This window comes from Nematostella vectensis, chromosome 5 (assembly GCF_932526225.1).
Source record: "Nematostella vectensis chromosome 5, jaNemVect1.1, whole genome shotgun sequence".
NCBI lineage: Eukaryota > Metazoa > Cnidaria > Anthozoa > Actiniaria > Edwardsiidae > Nematostella > Nematostella vectensis.
Window position 1 is genome coordinate 8,832,250 of NC_064038.1, and position 21,487 is coordinate 8,853,736.

The following is a 21,487-nucleotide window of genomic DNA, read 5'->3' on the forward strand; positions in this document are numbered from 1 at the left end:
TTTATTATTATACTTTTCCTGTTTTCGTGTTTTCAAGTGCTGTCGAGTTTCCCCTCTCACCTTCATGTCAACACTGTCTAGGCGTTCTGACACTCAAAAATGGACTGTAGTGCGGTTGAGTTGTTAGAATGACACGAGTCCACAAAGAGATGTATATGTGATATCCTAGCGACACACTTTGATTAATCCCTAGCCCACTCCTCTGTTTAAATCACTGCGAAACCGATATATAAAAAGCAAACTTTGATATAGCGAGAGACGACAAAGTCCTGGATCTGGGATAATCAGCCGAGACGGATGGTGAACATTTGATTATCCGCTCTTATTGCCCCTTCTTTATCAAGCAACCAAAAACTCTGCCGCTGCGAAAGCAAAACATGGAGATGGCCTATGAGATCGCTATAATCAAGACTCCGCTTGGTCGGTCTACCTGCTTGTAGAAGAAAAGGAATCAACACTTGGGTCCGAGAAAAACAGAGCTCAAATAAGAGCTCGAAAACCCAAACCCTTCTGTACATCATCAAAAAAAGCTGAAGACAATCATATCTTAAGATCGCAAGAAAACGAAGACTCGGGGACTCGCTCTGCGTTCTTGAAAATGGAAAACTGAAAACTTAAATCGCAAACTTGACAACATCTTAAAAGTGTTAGAGAAAAAACCGACTTAAAGACAGGGCATATTCAGCAATCTAAAGCCACCCTTGCTTGGCTTTCCATTATCACTATATTTCCCTCTGCAGACTCACATATCAAATGCAAGCGACAGTTTTTTATCTTCTTCTTCTCCTCCTTTCTCTCCTCCACCCCACGTCAGCGTGGCTTTGGGGCCGCCGCCGTCGTCGTCACCAATGCACTGGATGTCAGTGGTCATCCTGGAGTTATGGTAGCTGTTCTCGTGGGTGCGGTGGAGGTTACCGCTACTTAATTCGGTCCAAGCGGACCGTCTCAAACTGCGCGTCGTCGTGCTCTGGACCGAGTACTGTCTGGCAGTCTTGTAATACTCACTGCTGCCGCACGGACTGTGGGTATACCTGGGGGGCGTGGTCACCCTGTAGGGGATGCGGATGGTCCACGCAGTACAGGGGTGTGGCGAGAATTTGGAGGCAACCTTGTGGAGGGGGAAGGGCGTGTCCCGGACGGCAATCTCGACGTTGCAACACCGGACAGTGAGTACCACATTTAGGAATTTCAACAGCTCCATTAGATAATTTAGATCCGTAGGGTTGTCTATCATTCCCCCTCCTTTCAAACTAAAGGAGCAACTCTTTAAATTGATGATTTTTTCTACAGTCTCAACATGGAAGCCAGTGCTCGAATGGGCCCATAATCATTTGGAAGAATCTTTTTCTTTTTTTTTTTAGAAAAATAAGCTCTTCAGTCAGTTAATTTACAGGGACCTGACAGGGAACAAGCTTGGTTTCACTTCGAGAACAAAAGAGATTTGAAGAATTTTGTGTAAAATGAGAAATCGAGAAAAAATTACCATACGAAATGGTCGCAGGGCGTTATACGCGATTGTCACCGCTGCCTGGTAACTCGGCCCCCAGCGGCGGTGCGTTCGGGGAAAATAGAAATCTCGCCGCTGGGGGTCGAGTTACTTATTCAGGCGGCAATTACACGTCGTTTGAAAGGTCTTAAACCCGGGGGGGGGAGGGGCTCTTCCCATGTCGACCTGATAGGGATGTTCGTCGTATTTTTAGGGGTCAAAATCGGGCATCGGGTAATTTTTAGGGGTTATACGGGAACAAATTGGCTTTTCTCTGGTGTTTTTTGGGTGAAAATTCTTGGTGTGCCGGTATTTTTAGGGGTATTTTTCGAATTTCCCGACAAGCATCTCTAACACTTTTACCCTGAACCCCCCCCTTGAGTCTTAAACCAAGCAAATACATCCAGTTGAAGTAGGGATAATTAGTAGTGTATTCGGTAATAACAAGCATAAGACATCACATTGGAGAAGTTGTCCTATAGACCGTGTACAAACTAGGCGCGAGAAAAAAATACGTAAAGATAAAACGATAACACATAACGGTGTCCCGTCTCGGGCATTTAATAGGTCATAGTGAACACCAGCTCTCAGAACATCATGGCTTTTTTAAGTCAACTGAAAAGTAAGGATAATTCTTTATTAGGTTTCCAAGTTAACCGCCAACAATATGAAGATTTAACGGCTCTTATCTGCCGATACAGCCTTGAAGAAAATGCACTTCTATCAAGGAAATGCCAAGGGCTTATGAAAGCAGAGATAATAAATATTTATTATATGATAATTGGTTTATATAATGGTTATGATAATTATCTAAGTAACAGTAAAAAAAATATTGTGTTATTGAACACAGCAGTCTCTCTTTAGAAGTACTATACTATGGGGATAATAGTAAAGTAATAGTATTATGCTATTTTCCTGTTGATAATTGGATGGGTGGTAATATCACGCCACTGACCTTGTTTCTTCTTATACCTCGTATGATTTCCTCGTATATAAACCCGCCCACTCATCATCATATGTCAACAATAGAAACCTTACACCTACCGCGGTGCCAGTCACCAAGATCTATGAGTGACTGAGAGTTCTTACTACGAGCTCGTCGCAAAACACTAAGAAAAACACCAGCGAAGATCACTCCCCCAGGGCCAAAAATCCTACGCTTAAGATACCGAAGTATTTGGAGAATATACGTGGATTTTGGGACTTCAAAGGGCAGTGTTTTGCCTTGAGAACGACTATTTATACTGACTTGAACCTATAGTTGGAGGTCAAGACCCGGTGTCTCAGGCTCTTGGGAGAACAACGAAGAGTTACCCTAAAAAAAAACACAAATTGAATCTCGAAAGTTCCGCAAACAACTCCATTAAAGACTTGCTAGTATTTATTCGGATTTGTAAAGTCATTTACGCATTTCGAACTGTTTGGTTTGAAACCCACTTTATTGGTGTTACAAATTAACAAGATTTTACCGACAAGCATTTAGCGGACAAGAATTCGTAAAATGCGCTTCATTGCTCTATTCCTTGGGATCTTTATTCTTCTTGGACTGGGTTCACAGACTTTCGCGTTTTGGTTTCGTCGACGACGGAGGAGCTGCTCCCCAAGGAACTGTGATGTGAGTCAATGGAGCAGTTGGGGTGACTGCAGTAGTCACTGTGGTGGGGGCACTCAGATAAGGACCCGAAGAATAACAACTCCCGCTTCATGTGGCGGTGGCTGTCCAAGTTATTCCTTCCAAGATATTCGCCGGTGTAACACACAGTGTTGCCCTGTTGACTGCGCGTTCGGTTGGTCGCAGTGGAGTCCGTGTGTTGGCTGTGGGAAGTCCACACAGTCTCGGTTTCCGATCGTCTATCGGCAGCCATCATGCGGAGGTCGAAGTTGTCCCGCGCGGGAGTCTCGTAACTGTGATACAGGGGTGTAAGTTATGACAGAAGACCGTTAATACTTTCTGACAAGATTACATCTTTAACTCACACTGCATGATTTGTTGTCACTTTGACTTTCACCAGTTGGACACTGTATGACATAACACAAATTCATTATTATTTTATTGATCATTGATTCTCAAACTGCCCGCCGAATGTAATGTCAAACGAGCGAGCAAATATCTAAAGGTTTCATCTAAAGCCGTTTCGCACTCACACTCGCTTAGCACAGGACGGATTCGTATAAAGTCGGCGGTCCGTACACAATTCTTATGACAGGACTCATGCGGCTATTCGTTTGACGGGCGTAGCAACGCGTTATGTGAAAAACATATTACTTCGAACCCGAGCACCTTAAACAGCCTATAGGTTATGACGCGCCTCAACAGGCTGTTGGTGTTCGCAATGGCTATATGCCTTACAGTAGGGAAAGGCGCTCACTGGACTAAATGCCCGACAGTTTTCAATTTATTCATATAACCCAGTAAATTGTCAGCCTAGTGAGTAAGGGGCAATGCGCGAGCCGCAAAGTTATCTAGGAACTGATAGTTTCACTGCCAATAGCTAGATAAAGCTCTGATTATTCCATGTGGGACACAGTTTGTCGCTAGATGGTATGAGAAGTCAATGGCTAAAAATGTATTTTATTTGCTGCATCAATGTGGAGCACAATTTTTTGCTAGATATTGATAACTAAAAACGTATTTTACTACATATTTCGCAACGCGGTGAGCAACGAAGCAACATAAAATTTATTACATTGTAGAAAAAATGTCGCCGTAATTTTATCGAGCTTGAAAGAAAAAATGATATATTCACTGTTTATGATGATCGATTTTGTTGTGGTTGTTGTTAACGATGATCCTGATTCAACGACACTTTAAACAACATTTTGTTTGTTCAATTAGCAGTTAGTCCGCTTGTATATGAGCCAAGTTATTACCCCCCGTACTGCAGAGGAGCGTTCTACCTATTAGGCCGGTTCTTCCGGCAATTTTAGAGGAAGTGGCAAAACGAAGAGCCTTTGCAGTCGAGAGCTTGATTTATGTGGACCTTGTCCCAACACTACTTCGGCGTGTCGAGTCAAGATTTGCTTGTTATGGATTATGCCATATACACCTATTTCAAATACGGTTGCACTTGGAGAATCTGTGTTTCGCAACCCGCAGTGCTTCATGGGTATGGAGTTATGTATGTAAGCGTAAATAAAATACAAATCCAGTTTTTTAAAACTGTAGAATTCTTGTTTACATTTATCTAAACATACACATGGCTTTTAGATGCAAGGATTCAGCCGTTTAAACTCTACCCATAAACCACCGCGGGTTACGACACATGGATTCTCGGGTGCAACCTTATTTGAAATAGGTGTATGTAAGATACCATATGCAAAAAATATAAGATTTGGCGCATGTCTTAGAAAACACCTACGCGCCTGCAGATGATCAAGACCACTGCCTTTGGTCATGTCTGCTTGATGCAGTATGTTCAGACCTTTAAATGTCACGTGACGTTGTTGTTTCAGATGCTGCCCCGTGAACTGTGTCGTGAATGGCTGGGGGGCATGGGGCGGGTGTAACGCGCAATGCGAACAAAACGGTGTGCGCACACGATCGAGGTCCATCCGAACCAACCCCACATGTGGCGGCACAGGGTGTCCGTCACTGACTCAGACCACACCCTGTAGGGGCCCGTGCTGTCGACGCGACTGTATTGTTTCCAGTTGGGCGGCTTGGAGTAAATGCTCCGCGCCCACAGGCCAGTGTGGTGCAAACAGCGGCAGCAAGTCGCGCGTGCGTACTGTCACCCGTCAGCCATCGTGTGGCGGGTCTGCTTGCCCTGGGCTCACTGAATCGGCTAGTTGTACTCCTGTTCCTATAACATGCATTGTAAGTACATACTGTATTATGCCTGGTCTGGTTTCTTTTTCAGGGTGATTTTCCATAAGAGAAAACATGCCTTTTCCCCTCTCTCCCCCTCCCCTCCCCTCCCCCCTCCTCTCCCCTTCCCTTTCCTTCCCTTTCGCTGATCGAATGACACCCTAAAGGCGGTCCTTATTGTGTCTTTATAGTTTATTATTCCATAACCATTACTCGCCCCTTGTTGTAGCCTCACAAAGCATAAATACTGTAACAGTATAATACTTTATTCTGGTTCTCAGGTCAGCGGTTGGAGTTCTTGGGGCGCATGCGCAGCTGATAATGGCCGCTGTGGTGCTGGTACGCAGACGCGTACACGCCAAATCACCCGACAGCCATACTGTAGTAGCCCCTGTCCGGCGCTTTCCGGGAAGAGGTCCTGTACCCATAGCTGCTGTCCGGTATCCTGTCAGGTGTCCGGATGGGGAGCGTGGGGCGCTTGCTCAACAACATGCGGCACAGGTTGGTATAGGGCGACTCATTATTAAGGAAAAATTCTGAAAGCTAATCACCCCCCTTGCAGTTGGAGAATTCTGAATTACGAGAGCGCAGACGCAACGTGGTCGAGTCGAAGGCTTAAAAGGCGCCTCAGGCAGTAGCCATGCGACTCATGTGTGACCACGGAACACAGATTAGATCGCAACTAAAGAACGCAGAGAAAAACCCTCGGAACAAAGGCGTAAACCAACAAACTTTACTCATGTCGAAACCGCGGGAATCGAGCCTCTCTGTAGTGAGAGGTACAGAGTTACACTCTGCCAACTGCGCTACCAAAGCTTCCCTCTGTGGTTTTACCGTGCATGTAGTAGGGTTATGTGATTAGAAAGACTACAGATACGTTTACTGAGCTGGTCTGCATGAGTTTTCTTCGTTAGCGCTTCTTTAAGGACGTGCTGACCCTCAAACATCAGCAAGACTAGTCTGTTATCAGAACAGGCGTACAAAGGCTTGAGATAATTGATATGTGTTGATATAATTCTCTTGTTGTAACATTCTTCGTTATTCCAGGCGACATGACGGAAAACCCCTGAACATGCGCACTTCGAAGAAATGGAGAAAAAAGATACAATTTTTTACAATGGCCATCGGTTCCTTGTATTCTGGACTGATTTTCCCTTTTCAAAACACAAATAACGTGAGACTGAAATGCACATACCCAGATTTTGGCTTTTTAAGATATTTTTTCCTTGATCATCCTTGCGCTATGTATGAGCTCAGGAACAAAAAGCTCAAATTTCAATGTCACTTTACAAAAAGTCGCATCGATTTAAAAAAAGTCGCATTTGATATTTTGTTTGATATTACTCACTAAGTACTAAGGGGAATTTTCCGCCTTATTTGATGTGAAATGAGCTTATTGGAAATCTCATGTTTTTCCGGCATGTCATTCCAGGCACAAAAGTGCGCACCCGTAGTGTGACAACACAGGCCTCGTGTAATGGCGCGGCCTGCCCCTCCTTACACGACAACACCCCGTGCAGTCAGTACAACAACCGTGATTGCGTCCAGTCTGCCTGGTCTTCCTGGTCCGCTTGCTCTAATGGGTGTGGTAACGGTTACACCACAAAGACTCGGACCGTCCAGCAGCCGGCGGTTTGTCGGGGTACTCCATGTGGAAATGCGGCAGTCATGAAGGCTTGCACTAGTTATAGGGATAACCAAGACTGCAAGGTATGGAATAAATAGGGATAACAGAGATCACAAGGTATGGGATAAATAGGGATAACAGAGATCACACGGTATGGGGTAAATAGGGATAACAGAGATCACAAGATATGGGGTAAATAGGGATAACAGAGATCACAAGATATGGGATAAGTGGGGATAACAGAGATAACAAGGTATGGGGTAAATAGGGATAACAGAGATCACACGGTATGGGGTAAATAGGGATAACAGAGATCACACGGTATGGGGTAAATAGGGATAACAGAGATCACACGGTATGGGGTAAATAGGGATAACAGAGATCACAAGGTATGGGATAAATAGGGATAACAGAGATAACAAGGTATGGGATAAGTGGGGATAACCGAGATCACAAGGTATGGGATAAATAGGGATAACAGAGATCACAAAATATGGGATAAATAGGTATAACCGAGATTGCAAGGTATGGGATAAATAGGGATAACAGAGATCACAAGGTATGGGATAAATAGGGATAACAGAGATAACAAGGTATGGGATAAGTGGGGATAACCGAGATCACAAGGTATGGGATAAATAGGGATAACAGAGATCACAAGGTATGGGATAAATAGTGGCAACAGAGAGGACAAGGTATCGGACAAATAGGGATAACAGAGATTGCAAGGTATGAGATAAATAGGGATAACAGAGATTACAAGGTATGGGATAAATAGGGATAACAGAGATTACAAGGTATGGGATAAATAGGGATAACAGAGATCACAAGGTATGGGATAAATAGGGATAACAGAGATTACAAGGTATGGTATAAATAGTGGCAACAGAGAGGACAAGGTATCGGACAAATAGGGATAACAGAGATTGCAAGGTATGGAATAAATAAGGATAACCGAGATCGCAAGGTATGGGATATCTAGGGATAACAGAGATTGCAAGGTATTGGATAAATAGCGATAACAGAGACTGCAAGGCTCATGGGGCTCGTGGGGTGCGTGTGTGTCACGCATGACCATTGTCATGTTCTTTCAGGTTGGCTTATGGAGCTCGTGTGGTGCGTGTATGTCACGCGTGACCATTGTCTTGTTCTTTCAGGTTGGCTCATGGGGCTCGTGGGGTGCGTGTAGTGCCAGTTGCGCGGTAGGAATTCGAAAGCGCACTCGTTCTATCACCGTCAACAAGAGATGTCAGGGATCGTCCTGTCCCGCTCTCTCAGTGAGTTATGAAAGAATGACTGACCTACCATTTCTTTTCTATTGTGTACAATTGAACATACAATGTTTATTTTTTTTTTACAAGAAAACATCAAAATAGCATTTCGCTAATGATTTTCTAATATTTGATTGAAATATCTCGCACGTGATGTATACGGTATTTCACGGGACATAAAATGGCGGCGTGCCTTCTTTAAGCAGTGGCAATGGCAACGCGGATGGCAACGGTAGAAGACAATTAAAGTCCAGTCAAAACTCATATACGCAAAATGGAGTGGTTTGCAACTACAGTGTTTTACATTTTGTACCGGACCCCAGCAAAATTTTCATTTGAACGTGCATCATGCCTCGCCGATGAATAATGAATAATTTTTTTATGGATTTACAAACTAGAACCATTGGTGATTATATTCACAACAGATCGGATCGATCGCGATTTTGGAAACAATTACCCGCGAGTTAATAGCGCTTCGCATGAAATCATTTTATTGGTCATTTTCCACACGTCGTCGTCGATCATAAAATGATCCATATATCGATATGAATGAATACCACCAGTCTATACACCAAACCGGTATGCCTTTTAGATGGTGGTTCCATGGCATGATAAAATTAGAAGTTGACGGACTTCTTTTTCAAGGAAACTTCAAGCTGTGGTCAAGCTAATGGTGGATGTCAGCAGTCTTGTAACAACGGCGCATGCTCGTGCCTGCCAGGCTACACCATCGATTCCAATAAGAAAACGTGCACCGCAAGGGATTGTGGGGCTGCGAGCCCGCGGTACTGCGCGCCAGGTATGCGGCAATATAAATTACCTGTTTCCTCACCATTAGCCAGTGTCCCATTGATTTTAACCTAGTCCCATATGCCAGGAAAGTTTTCGTTTTTGTCAAATTAAAAAAAAAAACTTTGTTAGCTTTATTTGGGATGACTTATTACCGTATTCGCCTTTTCCGATTATTTTAATGGTAACACAAATTTGGAATATAGAAATGAAGGAAAACATCATGAACCCTAAATATCCACCCATAAATAGCTTTTAGCCTCCCCCTCCCACTTTCCTCTTTGCTAAAGTTATCGCATTTCGATGGGTTTCAGGTACAGCTACAGGAAGCACGTGCCAGTACGCCATTGTCACGTGCCCTGCGGACAAGACGACTTACCCTGTCACGTGCTCTCTCAGATGTCCCAAGTACTACGCACTCAAAGGTGCCACCTCGATCACGTGCCAGACCAATGGACAATGGACGAACTTTGGCACCACATATTGCCGCCGCATCAACGATCCACCCACACAGGTAAGATTTTTTAACAGCCTCTGGCAGCCGCCATTTTGTCATGCTAGCAATGTCCCAAGTGCGAAAAAGAATCCATTTCCATCGTCTGACTTTGGAAAGCCAAATCGATATTTTCCATTGAATTTGGTTAAGTATTCAGTTTTGTTTTAAGATGATTTAGATGGCGTTTATCGTGCTTTTTATACGAAAATGGGGATGGGAATATGAAAACTAGCGTGATAAGGGGCTGCTAAGTTGATTTTTTTCTGGTTCAAAAATTGCAACCCTCCCCAATCTAAAGCACAGAAACGGTGACCCTCCCCTAAAAAGCCGACCAAAAATTGAGGTCCTCCCCCAGAACAAACAAAAGCTAAAATTACCGTGTGTAGAACCTCGGTGCTTGTGCCAAATGAAACAAAAGCTGCTTCACAGCCACCCACGCAATAGTAAGACCAGGGCAATATAAAGCACGTCCGAAAATAACCAGGAGAATGAGTCCACCTTTGGGCTTGACCTCGCTACGCGCTCTCTCGTTGCTCGCTTGACGGACGCTGGATTCGCCTGGGTGCGAGGCAGATAAAGTATCCAATCGTGTGCTTCTGTTTTGAAGGTGTTGCTTTCAAACACACGTATTGCTGAGAACCAGCCGCATGGAACGCAGATAGGTACCCTTAGCTCCGTGGACCCAAACGCCGGCGATACGCACACGTACACGCTGGTCAGCGGCGGCAGAGGATGGGTGCAGATTAGAGGAACCGCCCTCTTAGCGATAACAACCTTTGACTATGAGACACTACCCAATAGGTAAGCAGAGAGGGGAGGGAAGGGGATATTTGCCCTCTGAGCAATAGCCCAATAGGTAAGCAGAGAGGGGAGGGAAGGGGATATTTGCCCTCTTAGCGATAAAAACCATTGACTATGTGACACTACCCAATAGATAAGCAGAGAGGGGAGGGAAGGGGATATTTGCCCTCTTAGCGATAACAACTTTTGACTATAAGACACTACCCAATAGGTAAGCAGAGAGGGGAGGGAAGGGGATATTTCCCCTCTGAGCAATAACCCAATAGGTAAGCAGAGAGGGAAGGAAAGCGGGATATTTGTCCTCTTAGAGATAACAACATTTGACTATGAGACACAACTGACAGGGAGGAAAGGATTCAGGGGAAGTGAGGAAAGTTTAGGGTGTGATAATAAAATAAAATTAAAAACTTAAAGTACCGTCACAAAGTAACGTTAGAGTAAGATTGCACTCTTTTCCACTCGCCGGATATCATCACTGACTATACACTGATGTAGATTGCATTGCATTGAACACTTTGTGTGGACCTTACCCAAAGCTTTCTCGGCAGCGGTGCATGACAATACAACATGCTTCTTTAGGTTTGATGTGAGAATAACAAGTACAGATAGCGGAACTCCCCAGATGAGTACGACGAAGATCTTCACAATCACCGTCACTGACGTGAACGAGGCTCCAACAGACGTTCAGGTAAGCGTTCACCAAATAAGGCATGCGTAGCCATATATGGGAGTGGTTTACCGATGTTTATGATGCGCTAACAGACACTAAGGTAAGCGGTCACCAAATAAGGCATGCGTAGCCATATATGGGAGTGATGCACCGATGTGAAAGACATTAAGGCCAGCAGTGCGGCCTTCAAATAAGGCATGTAGAATTACAGACCGGTGATGGCCCCTTTGTCTTCATCGGAACTTCCTGACTGTGTCAGTCTGTTTAGAGTCGGAATCGCCGCGCCCTCCTAATCATCCTTGTTTTTGGACGTTACTATATCCATTTCAATCAATGACAGTGGTTTTTCTAAATGGGAAACCTGTGATGTTCAAAAATAGCTAGGGCCTGGGTCTATTTTAAAATGGCGGCATGCAAAATCGTAGTTAACACGAATTCATGCAATCTTACGTGGAAATTCTCGACGTGCACGGTTCTAGGGCGACGAAAAGCCAAAAAAAAATATATATATTAAAGCGGACTTCCAATTATGGTATGTAATTTCCTAATAAGGAATTGACCGAGCGAGCTAGAGAAACGACTGTTTTCAAAACAAGATTAACTGATATAAGATCAATTCTTTACCATTCTCTACCAAATGCCCTTGTATAATCTCAATACAGACTGGTGCTTGCTTTTATTGCTCGGTCCACAGCTTTCTAGTTCAGCGGTGGATGAAAACAGCGGCACGGACATTACGGTTGGCTCCCTGTCCACGAGCGATCAGGATAGCGGTCAGCGGTTTACGTACACACTGCTGGACAGTGCGGGAGGCAGGTTTAAGATTGTGGGCGATAAAATTAAGGTAAGGGGGGTGTAATTGTGCAGACCATGGGAGGGGATGTAGTTCAAGATTGTGGGTGATAAACGTAAGGTGAGGGGGTGTAAGTAAAGTGGATCATAGTTGTAGCTCAAGATTGTGGGTGATAAACTCAAGGTAAGGCGGGTGTAATTGTGCAGACCATGGGAGGGGGTGCAGTTCAAGATTGTGAGTGATAAACTTAAGGTAAGGGGGGTGTATGTAAAGTGGATCATAGTTGTAGCTCAAGATTGTGGGTGATAAACTTAAGGTAAGGGGGTTTAAGTGAGTGGAGCATGGTTGTGGCTCAAGATTGTGGGTGATAAACTAAAGGTGAGGGGGTGTAAGTGAGTGGATCATAGTTGTAGTTCAAGATTGTGGGTGATAAACTCAAGGTAAGGCGGGTGTAAGTGAGTGGAGCATAGTTGTAGCCCAAGATTGTGGGTGATAAACGTAAGGTAGGGAGTGTGAGTCAGTAGACCATGGGAGGGGGTGTGGTTCAAGGTTGTGGGTGATAAACTTAAGGTAAGGGGGGTGTAAGTGAGTGGAGCATGGTTGTGGTTCAAGGTTGTGGGTGATAAACTCAAGGTAAGGGGGTGTGAGTGGAGCATGGTTGTGGCTCAAGATTGTGGGTGATAAACTCAAGGTAAAGGGGTGTGAGTAGAGCATAGTTGTAGCCCAAGATTGTGGGTGATAAACGTAAGGTAGGGAGTGTAAGTCAGTAGACCATGGGAGGGGGTGTGGTTCAAGATTGTGGGTGATAAACTTAAGGTAAGGGGGGTGTAAGTGAGTGGAGCATGGTTGTGGCTCAAGATTGTGGTTAATAAACTTAAGTATGTGAGTACGCTATGGGAGGGGAGGTTGAAGGTCGTGGGGTGATAACCTAAAGGTAAGGAAGGGAAATATGAAAGGGTGGTGTTCAATGATGGGCCGTCTTGGGAAAGTTTACAGCCGTGAATTCAAAGTAAGAAGATGGATCAGTCACTTAAGGAAGGCGCAAATGAGTGAGGAAAAGCATTCATGCTTACCAAGTGAGTGCGTAGTGCATGGGGGCGTAAAGGAGGCTCAAACATCCCCTCTTGATCGCCAAAATCCTGACTTTTGAACTTGATGTCGCCCCTCCCTTCCCCCCTAACTCAACTACTCGCCTGAATAGTCTACGGCTTGTGCATGTATCAAGATGTGTTCAATATTGACATTGAAAGTGGTATACTTAATATGATGGGTAAGTTTATTCTTTTTGCTTGACAGGTCTTACCTTCGAACTCACTGTGCCTTCAGACGGGCGGCGTCGAGTGCAAACTGAACTACGAAAACAATGCCTACCACAATATCCGAGTCCGCACTACGGACAGCGGCTCACCACCAAAATCATTTGAACGGAACTTCAACATCACAGTTAACAACGTCAATGACAAACCACGTGGTCTATTGTTATCCAATCAATACGTTAAAGAAAACGCGCCGATCAACTCCGTGATTGGACAGTTCAGCGCCCGCGATGAGGATAATGGTCAGCGGTTGGTTTTCTCGTTGGATAATGACGACAATGGCCGGTTCAGAGTGGACGGCTTGGGGCGACTTGTGAAGGCGAAACAGACTGATTACGAGACAAGTAAAGCGCATCAGATCACGGTCAGAGTGACAGACGATGGAAACCCGAGACTGTGGGTAAGTTATTGAAAGGTTCAAGCTGATTTAGCTCTGATTTAGACTGCACGAGGGGGGGGACGTTGGGTTTTGCGGCATTGCAGTATTGGCCCTTTTTTGTACGAGATTGTGGTAAAAGAGCAAAAACATGCGGTGATGCGGTATTTCAAAACACTGCGAGATGCGACATTTTGTTTGTAAAAAGGCGGTATTGCGGTAAAAAAAAAAATTTGCGGTGTTGATTAGTCCTGCGGTGCGCGGGATTTGCCCTTGGTACGGGATGATCTAGCGGGAAACCTACAAATGTCGGGGGTGTCGCGCATGCTCTTCAAAACCTCGTCCTTCTGTGCGGTATGCAAGATTTCTGATTTTTTTCCACGGTATTGCGGTAATTAGACCCCCAACGTCCCTCCTGCACGATTATACGTCGTATAAGACATGTCTATGACATGTCTTTGCCATGAATTACACACTTCGACCTTCATAAGCGGATTCGTAGGCTAATATTACACTCTACGACTCCAGTATCACGAGGTATCAATGGCAAGTCTCATACGACGAAATAGTGTTGCCTAGATCAGCCTTTACTGGACCTCGTGGATCAGTCGTAGGAAGATGCCGCTTTAAGGCTACCTCCCCCTCCCCCGCCGCCCTGTATAGCTTACCGCTTAGCACTTTAATAGAAACTGGCCACTGAATAGTAGAAAAGGCTTCCAAGCCTTCGGTTTTCTGTCCATAAGGACACGTATCATACACTCCTTGGCTTTTCATATTTTCATATACCACAAAACACACACTGGCAATACCATATCTACTATCATTGTTGATGCATTCCTTATCTTTCTTGAAGATCACAAAACAGTTCACCATTGTTGTCCAAGACGTGAACGAAGCCCCAGTCTCTCTCACCCTCAACAACAGAGCTATTCGTGAGAACTCCCCAATTGGAACAAAAGTCGGCACGATTACAGCTATTGACTTGGACGCGAACTTCCAACAAATCGCCATCACTCTCGATGATGACGCTGGCGGGAAATTCGCTCTTGGAAATGTCACGTGTTCCAAGGTTACGCCAATAGGAACTCAGTGCGTTTCTGACGTCACCGTTGGCGTAAGGTTAGACTTCGAAGTCAGCCAATCAGAGCTTATAATCGTTCGCGCGACCGACAGCAGTGGCTTGTTCCACAGCGTCGCTTTTAATGTAACAGTTATTGACGTGAATGATCCGCCAATCAATGTCACACTTGACGGAAGCCTATCAGGTACAGTAAATGAAAACTCTCGCGATTTTCTGATTGGGTCTTTGCAAACGGCAGATGAGGACTTGCACCAGACGTACTCATACATTTTGCTTAGTGACGGAGGAGGGAATTTTGAGATCAGAGCCGATAAGCTTTACACGTCAAGTTCTGCAAATTTGGACTTCGAAGTTGCTAGAAGCTACCAATTGAGAGTGCGATCAACGGACAGCGGTACTCCCCCGTTATCAGTGGAAGGAACTGTTACCATAACAATCAGTGACGTCAATGAACGACCCACCAATATTAGCCTTTCCGCCAGCACTATCACTGAAAACACGCCTCCCGGAACCGTGATTGGCAGGCTGTCAGTCATCGACCCTGACAACCTCGGACCACAGGGTGACCGTCAAAGACACGTGTGTCGCCTTACAGACTCATCCAATGGGAGGGTAGCCATACAGGGAAACCAGCTTGTCGTGGGGAGCGCGGGTGTGAATTACGAAAGAGGGAGTTCCTTGAACGTAACCGTGTCATGTGCTGATCCTGGGGGACTGGAACTACTGGCGTCGTTCACTGTAGATGTCTCGGATGTGAATGAGTCACCAACCGCTATCAGTATTTCTAGTCTTCAAATCCTGGAAAATCGTCCCGCGCTGACAAAAGTCGGCGACCTGAAAGTGACAGATCCCGATAATGAAGTGTGCCAGAGGCAGACATTCAACTTGACTGTCCTATCCCCCCTTAGTCCGTTCAAAGTGAGAAATGGCGCGCTTTTAGCAACGAGACCGCTGGACTTTGAATCGCATGCGCAGTGGACTGTCCGAATCCGCGCTCAAGACAGCGGTACCCCGTCTAAGTATTTTACGGAGTCATTCACGGTCAGGGTCCTTGACGACAATGACCCGCCGACGGCCATTACGGTGGGTGTTAGTTTAGGTTGAATCCTAGATAAGATATTTTTTTAAGATTCATGTAATCTTACATACATTTCGCCTGCACTTTTTTAAAAGTTATTGGAAAACTTGACACATGTTAGGCTATGAAACCCTATCCACAATAGCTCATCTCAGTAGAATTAATCCTCTTCAATCACTGTGAGATCCAACCCATCTTACAACGGCTCAGTGTTTTTAAATAACTCCTGAGAGTTTAGGATATTAAAAAAAAAAAAATCCTATAAGTTTGCAACAGGTACCAACACCATAAATATGGCTATTACAACACATTTAGCGTTGTAGCCATCATTCTGATAATGATTGTTCTCACTGCTTTCTCACAGCTTTCTAGCTCAGCGGTGGATGAAAACAGCGGTATAGACACTCTGGTGGGCTACCTGTCTACGAGGGATGAGGACAGCGGTCAGCGGTTTACTTACACACTGCTGGATAGCGCAAGGGGCAGATTTAAGATCGAGGGTGATAAACTCAAGGTGAGAGGGGGGTGATGTCATTGAATCGAATAAGGGTCGAGGATGAATTTACTACTGTTCAAAAACAGTGTTCGTCTCTGTAATCGGAATTAAGGGGTGTGAAATTTCGACGGACGCAGGGCAGCCGCAGTATTACGCAAAATGTAAATCAGGTCTCCTTTTTTTCGCTTCAGTAGAGGTCATCGGCTTCAAATAAGTAACTTAACAATACTTTTAATCAAATGTTGTTAATAAAGGTGTAATAATTTAATCGTTGATGGTGATACTTAGTGCTGATTCTTGTGAAGGTTTATTGCAAATACGGTTATTTTATTTGAATTTACGTCGTGAGTTTCTCTAACTACTTTGTTTTGGATATAATTTCAGGTTGCACAAAGTAACCGGGAATGTCTAAGGCAAGGCGGAAACTCGTGCTTACTAAACTACGAACACAATCAAACCCACCTAATACGCGTGCGCACCACCGACAGTGGGACTATACCGCTGACCTACGATGCCGTCCTGACCATTACCATCCGGGACATCAACGACCAGCCACGTGATCTACAGCTATCTAATAATAGAGTAGCAGAGAATGCGTCTATTGGTTCCTCCTTTGGTACGTTTTCGTCACGTGATGAAGATGCTGGTCAGTCATTGGTCTATTCGTTGTCTGATGATGACGGGGGGAGGTTCAGGGTTGATGCCGTTGGAAAGCTGTTCAAAGCGAAGGACATGGACTACGAAACGCAGCGCAGTCACGTGATTCAGGCTGTCGTAACTGATAATGGGTCGCCAGCTATGAAGGTAAATTTGCAACACGGTTTATTTGATACTTTTATAATGACATTGAGCCGTTTTTATTTCAAGATGGTTTGAATAGTGGATTAGTGTGTATTGGAATAGTTTAGTGGGGAACGAAGCGACAAACATCTAAATGTACAGAATCAAACTTGAGTGTGAGCTTAAGAGAAAATAAAGGGAAAGAATGAAGTCTTGTTGTAAAGAAGACATACCAGTGTGGCCTCGTGGGGCGTAGAGTTTGTGTGCGGGGGAGGGGAAGGGGGATCTTCAGAAAGCTTTGGAGATTAGACAGCGGCCTATTCTTCTATATTCTTCAGATGGAAAAACAATTCACCATTGAAGTTCTCGACATAAACGAAGCTCCTGTTCACTTGAATTTCACCTCAACCGACGGCCAACTAGCATTTCCTCCTAACAGCCCTAAAGTGCGAGAAAACTCGGAATTGGGAACGGTGGTTGGAACGCTGGAAGCGTTGGACTACGACGCATTGCAGCAACTAAGTTTCCACCTGGATGATAGCGCGGGGGAGGCGTTTTCACTATCGGCAAGCGCTTCTTTGTGTGTTCCCGTCACAAACATGCGGGGTTTTAACACCCGCTGCACTCACACATTACGTGTGAACACGACTTTAAACTACGAACAAAACCAAGCGCATTATATCGTTGCCAGGGTGACCGATAACAAAGGGCTGTTCACAACAAGACGATTCCGTGTGACGATCACGGATGAAAACGACGCGCCCGCAGGCATCACGTTAGCTGGAAATTCGCTGACAGCGACCGTGGACGAGAACGCTAACGGAGCGCTTGTAGGGGAGCTGGTGACGATTGATGAAGATAGTGCGCAATCGCATACTTATGTGTTGACTGATGATGCCGCTGGCCGCTTCGTTACGCGAGCCAATAAGCTTTACGTGTCTAGATCCGCAAATCTCGATTACGAGTCAAAAAATACCTACAATATTACCATTAGGAGTACAGACACAGGTAATCCATCCCTGAATGTATCCAACACCTTCAGCATTTTAGTCCGTGATGTAAACGAGGCCCCCTCAAAAGTGTCTTTATCTAATTCACGCGTCCAAGAAAATAGCCCTAAAGACACTGTGATTGGCCAGTTGACTGTCACCGACCCAGATAACTCCGCCTACAATTCCCGCCAATCACACAAATGCAGCGTTGTCGACGATATGATTGGTCAGTTTGTCGTTGATCAAGGCAACGTTCTCAAGGTGGGCCGCGTGGTCCTGGACTTTGAGCAAGCGACTGTGATAAGCGTGCCCGTGAAATGTGTGGACAGCGGTTATCCTCCACTCTCACTGCAGGTCGTTTTCAACATCACGGTGGATGACGTCAATGAGTCGCCGGCTGATATCGCTCTGTCTGGGAATTCCATCGCCGAAAACGTCCCTGCGACTTATATAGGTATATGATAATTTTCTTTACTTAGACACTGTTGAGAAAACAACAATAGTTCCAGCGGCTATTCACCCGTTTGAAAATTGAGGCGTTTCGCCAACAAACTGTCAAAAATTCTGGAAAACCAAGAAGATTAATTCAAACACTGCGTTATAATTTTGGATATGATTTTTCCATTACCAAACAAACCTGCCGTTGTTGTTTATTAAGTCGCATGCATTACTCACAAGTTGTTAAACGAGCGAAAAGAATAGTGTGAATTTATCTCGAAGCATCCGCTATCTTGGATTTGTTCAAACGACCCCAGAACTCATTTCGCCATCCTCTCAGACACAATTCCCCTCTTTTTTGTAAATTGCGACTACCCTCTCTCATGTACTAGATGGTCTGATCAGTCGGCGTGACTTAGTAGCCAGGCTGGACTCCATCCCATTTCGCATAATGAGCTCCAAACTTGCTGTCTATTAGGTACACTGACTACCACTGACCCTGACAACGAGGCTCAATTTAGACAGACCTTTACCTACACGCTCATGGGAGACACCGCTGGGATTCCGTTCGTGATTGACGGCGCAGCACTGAATAGCACACGTCCACTGAACTACGAGCGCAAAGCATTCTGGGTTTTCACTATAAGGTCAACGGATAGTGGCACCCCTCCTTTAAGCGTCACTAAAACGTTCAACATCACAGTCGTGGGTAAGAGATCTCTCAAATAAACTACTGGCGGTTGAACATTTTTCTTGTTTTTATTTTTCCTCATTTCCCTTCCTCGATGCTCCATATGGCATCGCTGTATCTTCCTCTTATTTTTACTTCTCTCCGGTCCCTCTCATCTCATCTGCTCTTCTACCCTTTCTTTCTTTTCGCCAGAATTTTCAACTTTAGTGTTTCTTTTGTTCATTCGACGGTTTTGGGATATCACTGGTACCTAATCAATTAAAGAGAAACATGCCACCATTTTTTTACGTTATTCATGGTGTTAGTTTTTGAGGTTTTATGTGCAATATTTTACTCAGATGTAAACGAAGCTCCATATGGCATCACTGTATCAAGCTCTGACGTAGACGAAAACAGTGGCCAAGACACGGTGATTGGCACTTTGTCCTGTCAAGACCCGGACTTCGACCAATCACATTCGTACACGTTAATTGATGACGCGGGAGGGAGATTTAAAGTCGAGAATGACACACTCATGGTAAGCGGCTGTAAGAGTTGCTAAATTCTGAGATCCTTGATCTTTTAAGATGGCTCTTAATGCGGGGCTGTTAGAAGAGGATCCAGGATATTTAGTATTGCTATTCTCCTAGGTAACTCGTAATTTCATTAGAAAAGGCTTCTAAAACAAACATAATCATCCGCGGCTTGCTGTCTTGATAACAGGTTGGTACGGCCGCTTTTTTGTCAGCAAATATTAAGTGTTGAGTAAGCATTAAAGAAGGCCAATCACGCCGTTAATTATATGCCCCTGCACAATGACGAGTGACACAAAGAATCCATTTGCATCGGCTAATTCAAGCAAGTAAATGAAACTTCCAATCAAATATCATTAATAAAGTATCAGATTTCAAACATGGATAGTTATTTTGAAGTTTTCGTGCTAATAAACAGCTGTAGTTTCAATTGTAAACAATAACAAAGGAGTGGTTGATCGACATTTCTTAATTTCCATCTGCTGATTTGTGAAAGCTATAGCGATATTTTGTATGATTTTGTTTTGTTTGAATTTGTTAAAGGAACTTTGCTTTTAGACGATCATTTCGAAATCTTATTACATCAATTCCCTTCCAGTTTTGGATAAAAACAATTACGGTAAGACTAATGCTGCATTCACACCAAAATCGTGTTTAGTTAAACAAGGTTTTTCTTTGCCTGATAACTTGCCAAGTTTCTTACTTTGTTGAATTCTTACTAGCTAAATGATCACTTAGTAACAGGTACAGCACAGTCTATTCAGTTTTGTTCTTGGTTTATCCACTCTTGGGAGATTGAGATTTAAGCCAGTTTAATTAAACCACCTTTAAACTGGTTTAAGTGCTGGTGTGAATGCGGTATAAGTGGTGTTCTTTAAGGGCAACTAAATTAATTATAAATTTGCCTCAGGTGATTATTTCAGAATTTTGTATTTCTATCTAAAATCAAAACGATAACAAAGGTGTGGCTGACAAAGGCTCTATAAATATACATTTTGTAATCCTCCTAGGTCGCCCTATCGAACTCCGACTGCATTCGACTAGGTGGAAGTGCCTGCAAGCTTAACTACGAGGGTCAGAGGCAACACGTCATACGCGTGCGCAGTACAGATAACGGGGCACCTGCGCGAACGAGCGAGAAGAGCCTGGTGATTACTGTGAATGACGTCAATGATAGACCACGTGATTTGAGGATGTCGGGGTTTAAGGTGGAGGAAAATGCGCCAATAGGAACACGGATAGGCAAGCTGACGGCTTCTGACGAGGACAAGTATCAGGTAAGTGTTTGCTTAGTTTCTGTCAGCCACCGTTTTGTCATCCATTTCCATCAACTGATATAGGAAAGTAATTGCGATATTTTGGATTGAACTTGGTAGATGAATTCTATGTTTTGGGTTCATTATGATATTGGTTTCAAATATATTCAAACCAGGTTCAATATAAATTTAAACCAGCTTCACAGTGCTCGGTGTGATGTTGGTTCAAATATATTTAAAACCAGATTCAATATAAACTCACTAGCTTCACAACATATACAACTTTGTTTTTAGGTGGCTATTTTGAAATTTCCTCGCCTATTTTTTTTATAATCACCATCATAACTATCCTTATCCTCAGCACTGCAGCGTCATACCGGCATCGTCTTCTTCATCATCAAGATTATTATTTGTAGTAAATCATCAGCAGAATTCTAAAAAGACTTATTTTCATTTTACAGACTCTCAGCTTCTCTCTTGTTGATGACGACAAAGGTCGATTCGCTATTGATTCGTCTGGTTACGTCATGAAGGTGAAGGCGACAGACTACGAGACAAGTCAACTCCACACGATTATCGCTCAAGCACGTGACAACGGCACTAAGACTTTAGCGGTGAGTCAGAGGTCAGAGGGCAACCGCACACCATTAAGCACAGGACAACGATACTCTCGGATTCCCTTGTGAAATGAAAGGTGTCGGCAAGTAGAACTGCCTGTAAACAATCTGCA

General features: G+C 44.2%; 1 protein-coding gene across 6 annotated transcripts in view; it reads left to right on the forward strand.

Annotated features, from left to right (window-relative positions):
• The window catches only part of LOC5519930 (protocadherin Fat 4), a 44,934-nt gene that overhangs the window by 7,206 nt on the left and 16,241 nt on the right, over positions 1–21,487 (forward strand). For 2 of the 6 annotated variants that reach the window (XM_048727550.1, XM_048727553.1), the window contains 18 exons: positions 4,940–5,303; positions 5,576–5,795; positions 6,727–7,004; positions 8,079–8,198; positions 8,838–8,991; positions 9,296–9,495; positions 10,085–10,278; positions 10,858–10,966; positions 11,643–11,792; positions 13,038–13,457; positions 14,287–15,597; positions 15,957–16,106; positions 16,473–16,892; positions 17,207–18,314; positions 18,777–19,007; positions 19,328–19,506; positions 20,512–20,778; positions 21,219–21,371. In XM_048727550.1, the coding sequence (XP_048583507.1) occupies positions 4,940–5,303; positions 5,576–5,795; positions 6,727–7,004; positions 8,079–8,198; positions 8,838–8,991; positions 9,296–9,495; positions 10,085–10,278; positions 10,858–10,966; positions 11,643–11,792; positions 13,038–13,457; positions 14,287–15,597; positions 15,957–16,106; positions 16,473–16,892; positions 17,207–18,314; positions 18,777–19,007; positions 19,328–19,506; positions 20,512–20,778; positions 21,219–21,371 (6,028 nt within the window). Of the gene's footprint in view, positions 1–123; positions 1,167–1,703; positions 3,407–4,939; positions 5,304–5,575; positions 5,796–6,726; positions 7,005–8,078; positions 8,199–8,837; positions 8,992–9,295; positions 9,496–10,084; positions 10,279–10,469; positions 10,490–10,857; positions 10,967–11,164; positions 11,481–11,642; positions 11,793–13,037; positions 13,458–14,286; positions 15,598–15,956; positions 16,107–16,472; positions 16,893–17,206; positions 18,315–18,776; positions 19,008–19,327; positions 19,507–20,511; positions 20,779–21,218; positions 21,372–21,487 lie in introns of those variants that run through there. The other 4 variants (XM_048727552.1, XM_048727551.1, XM_048727554.1 and 1 more) reach the window with 4 other exon arrangements.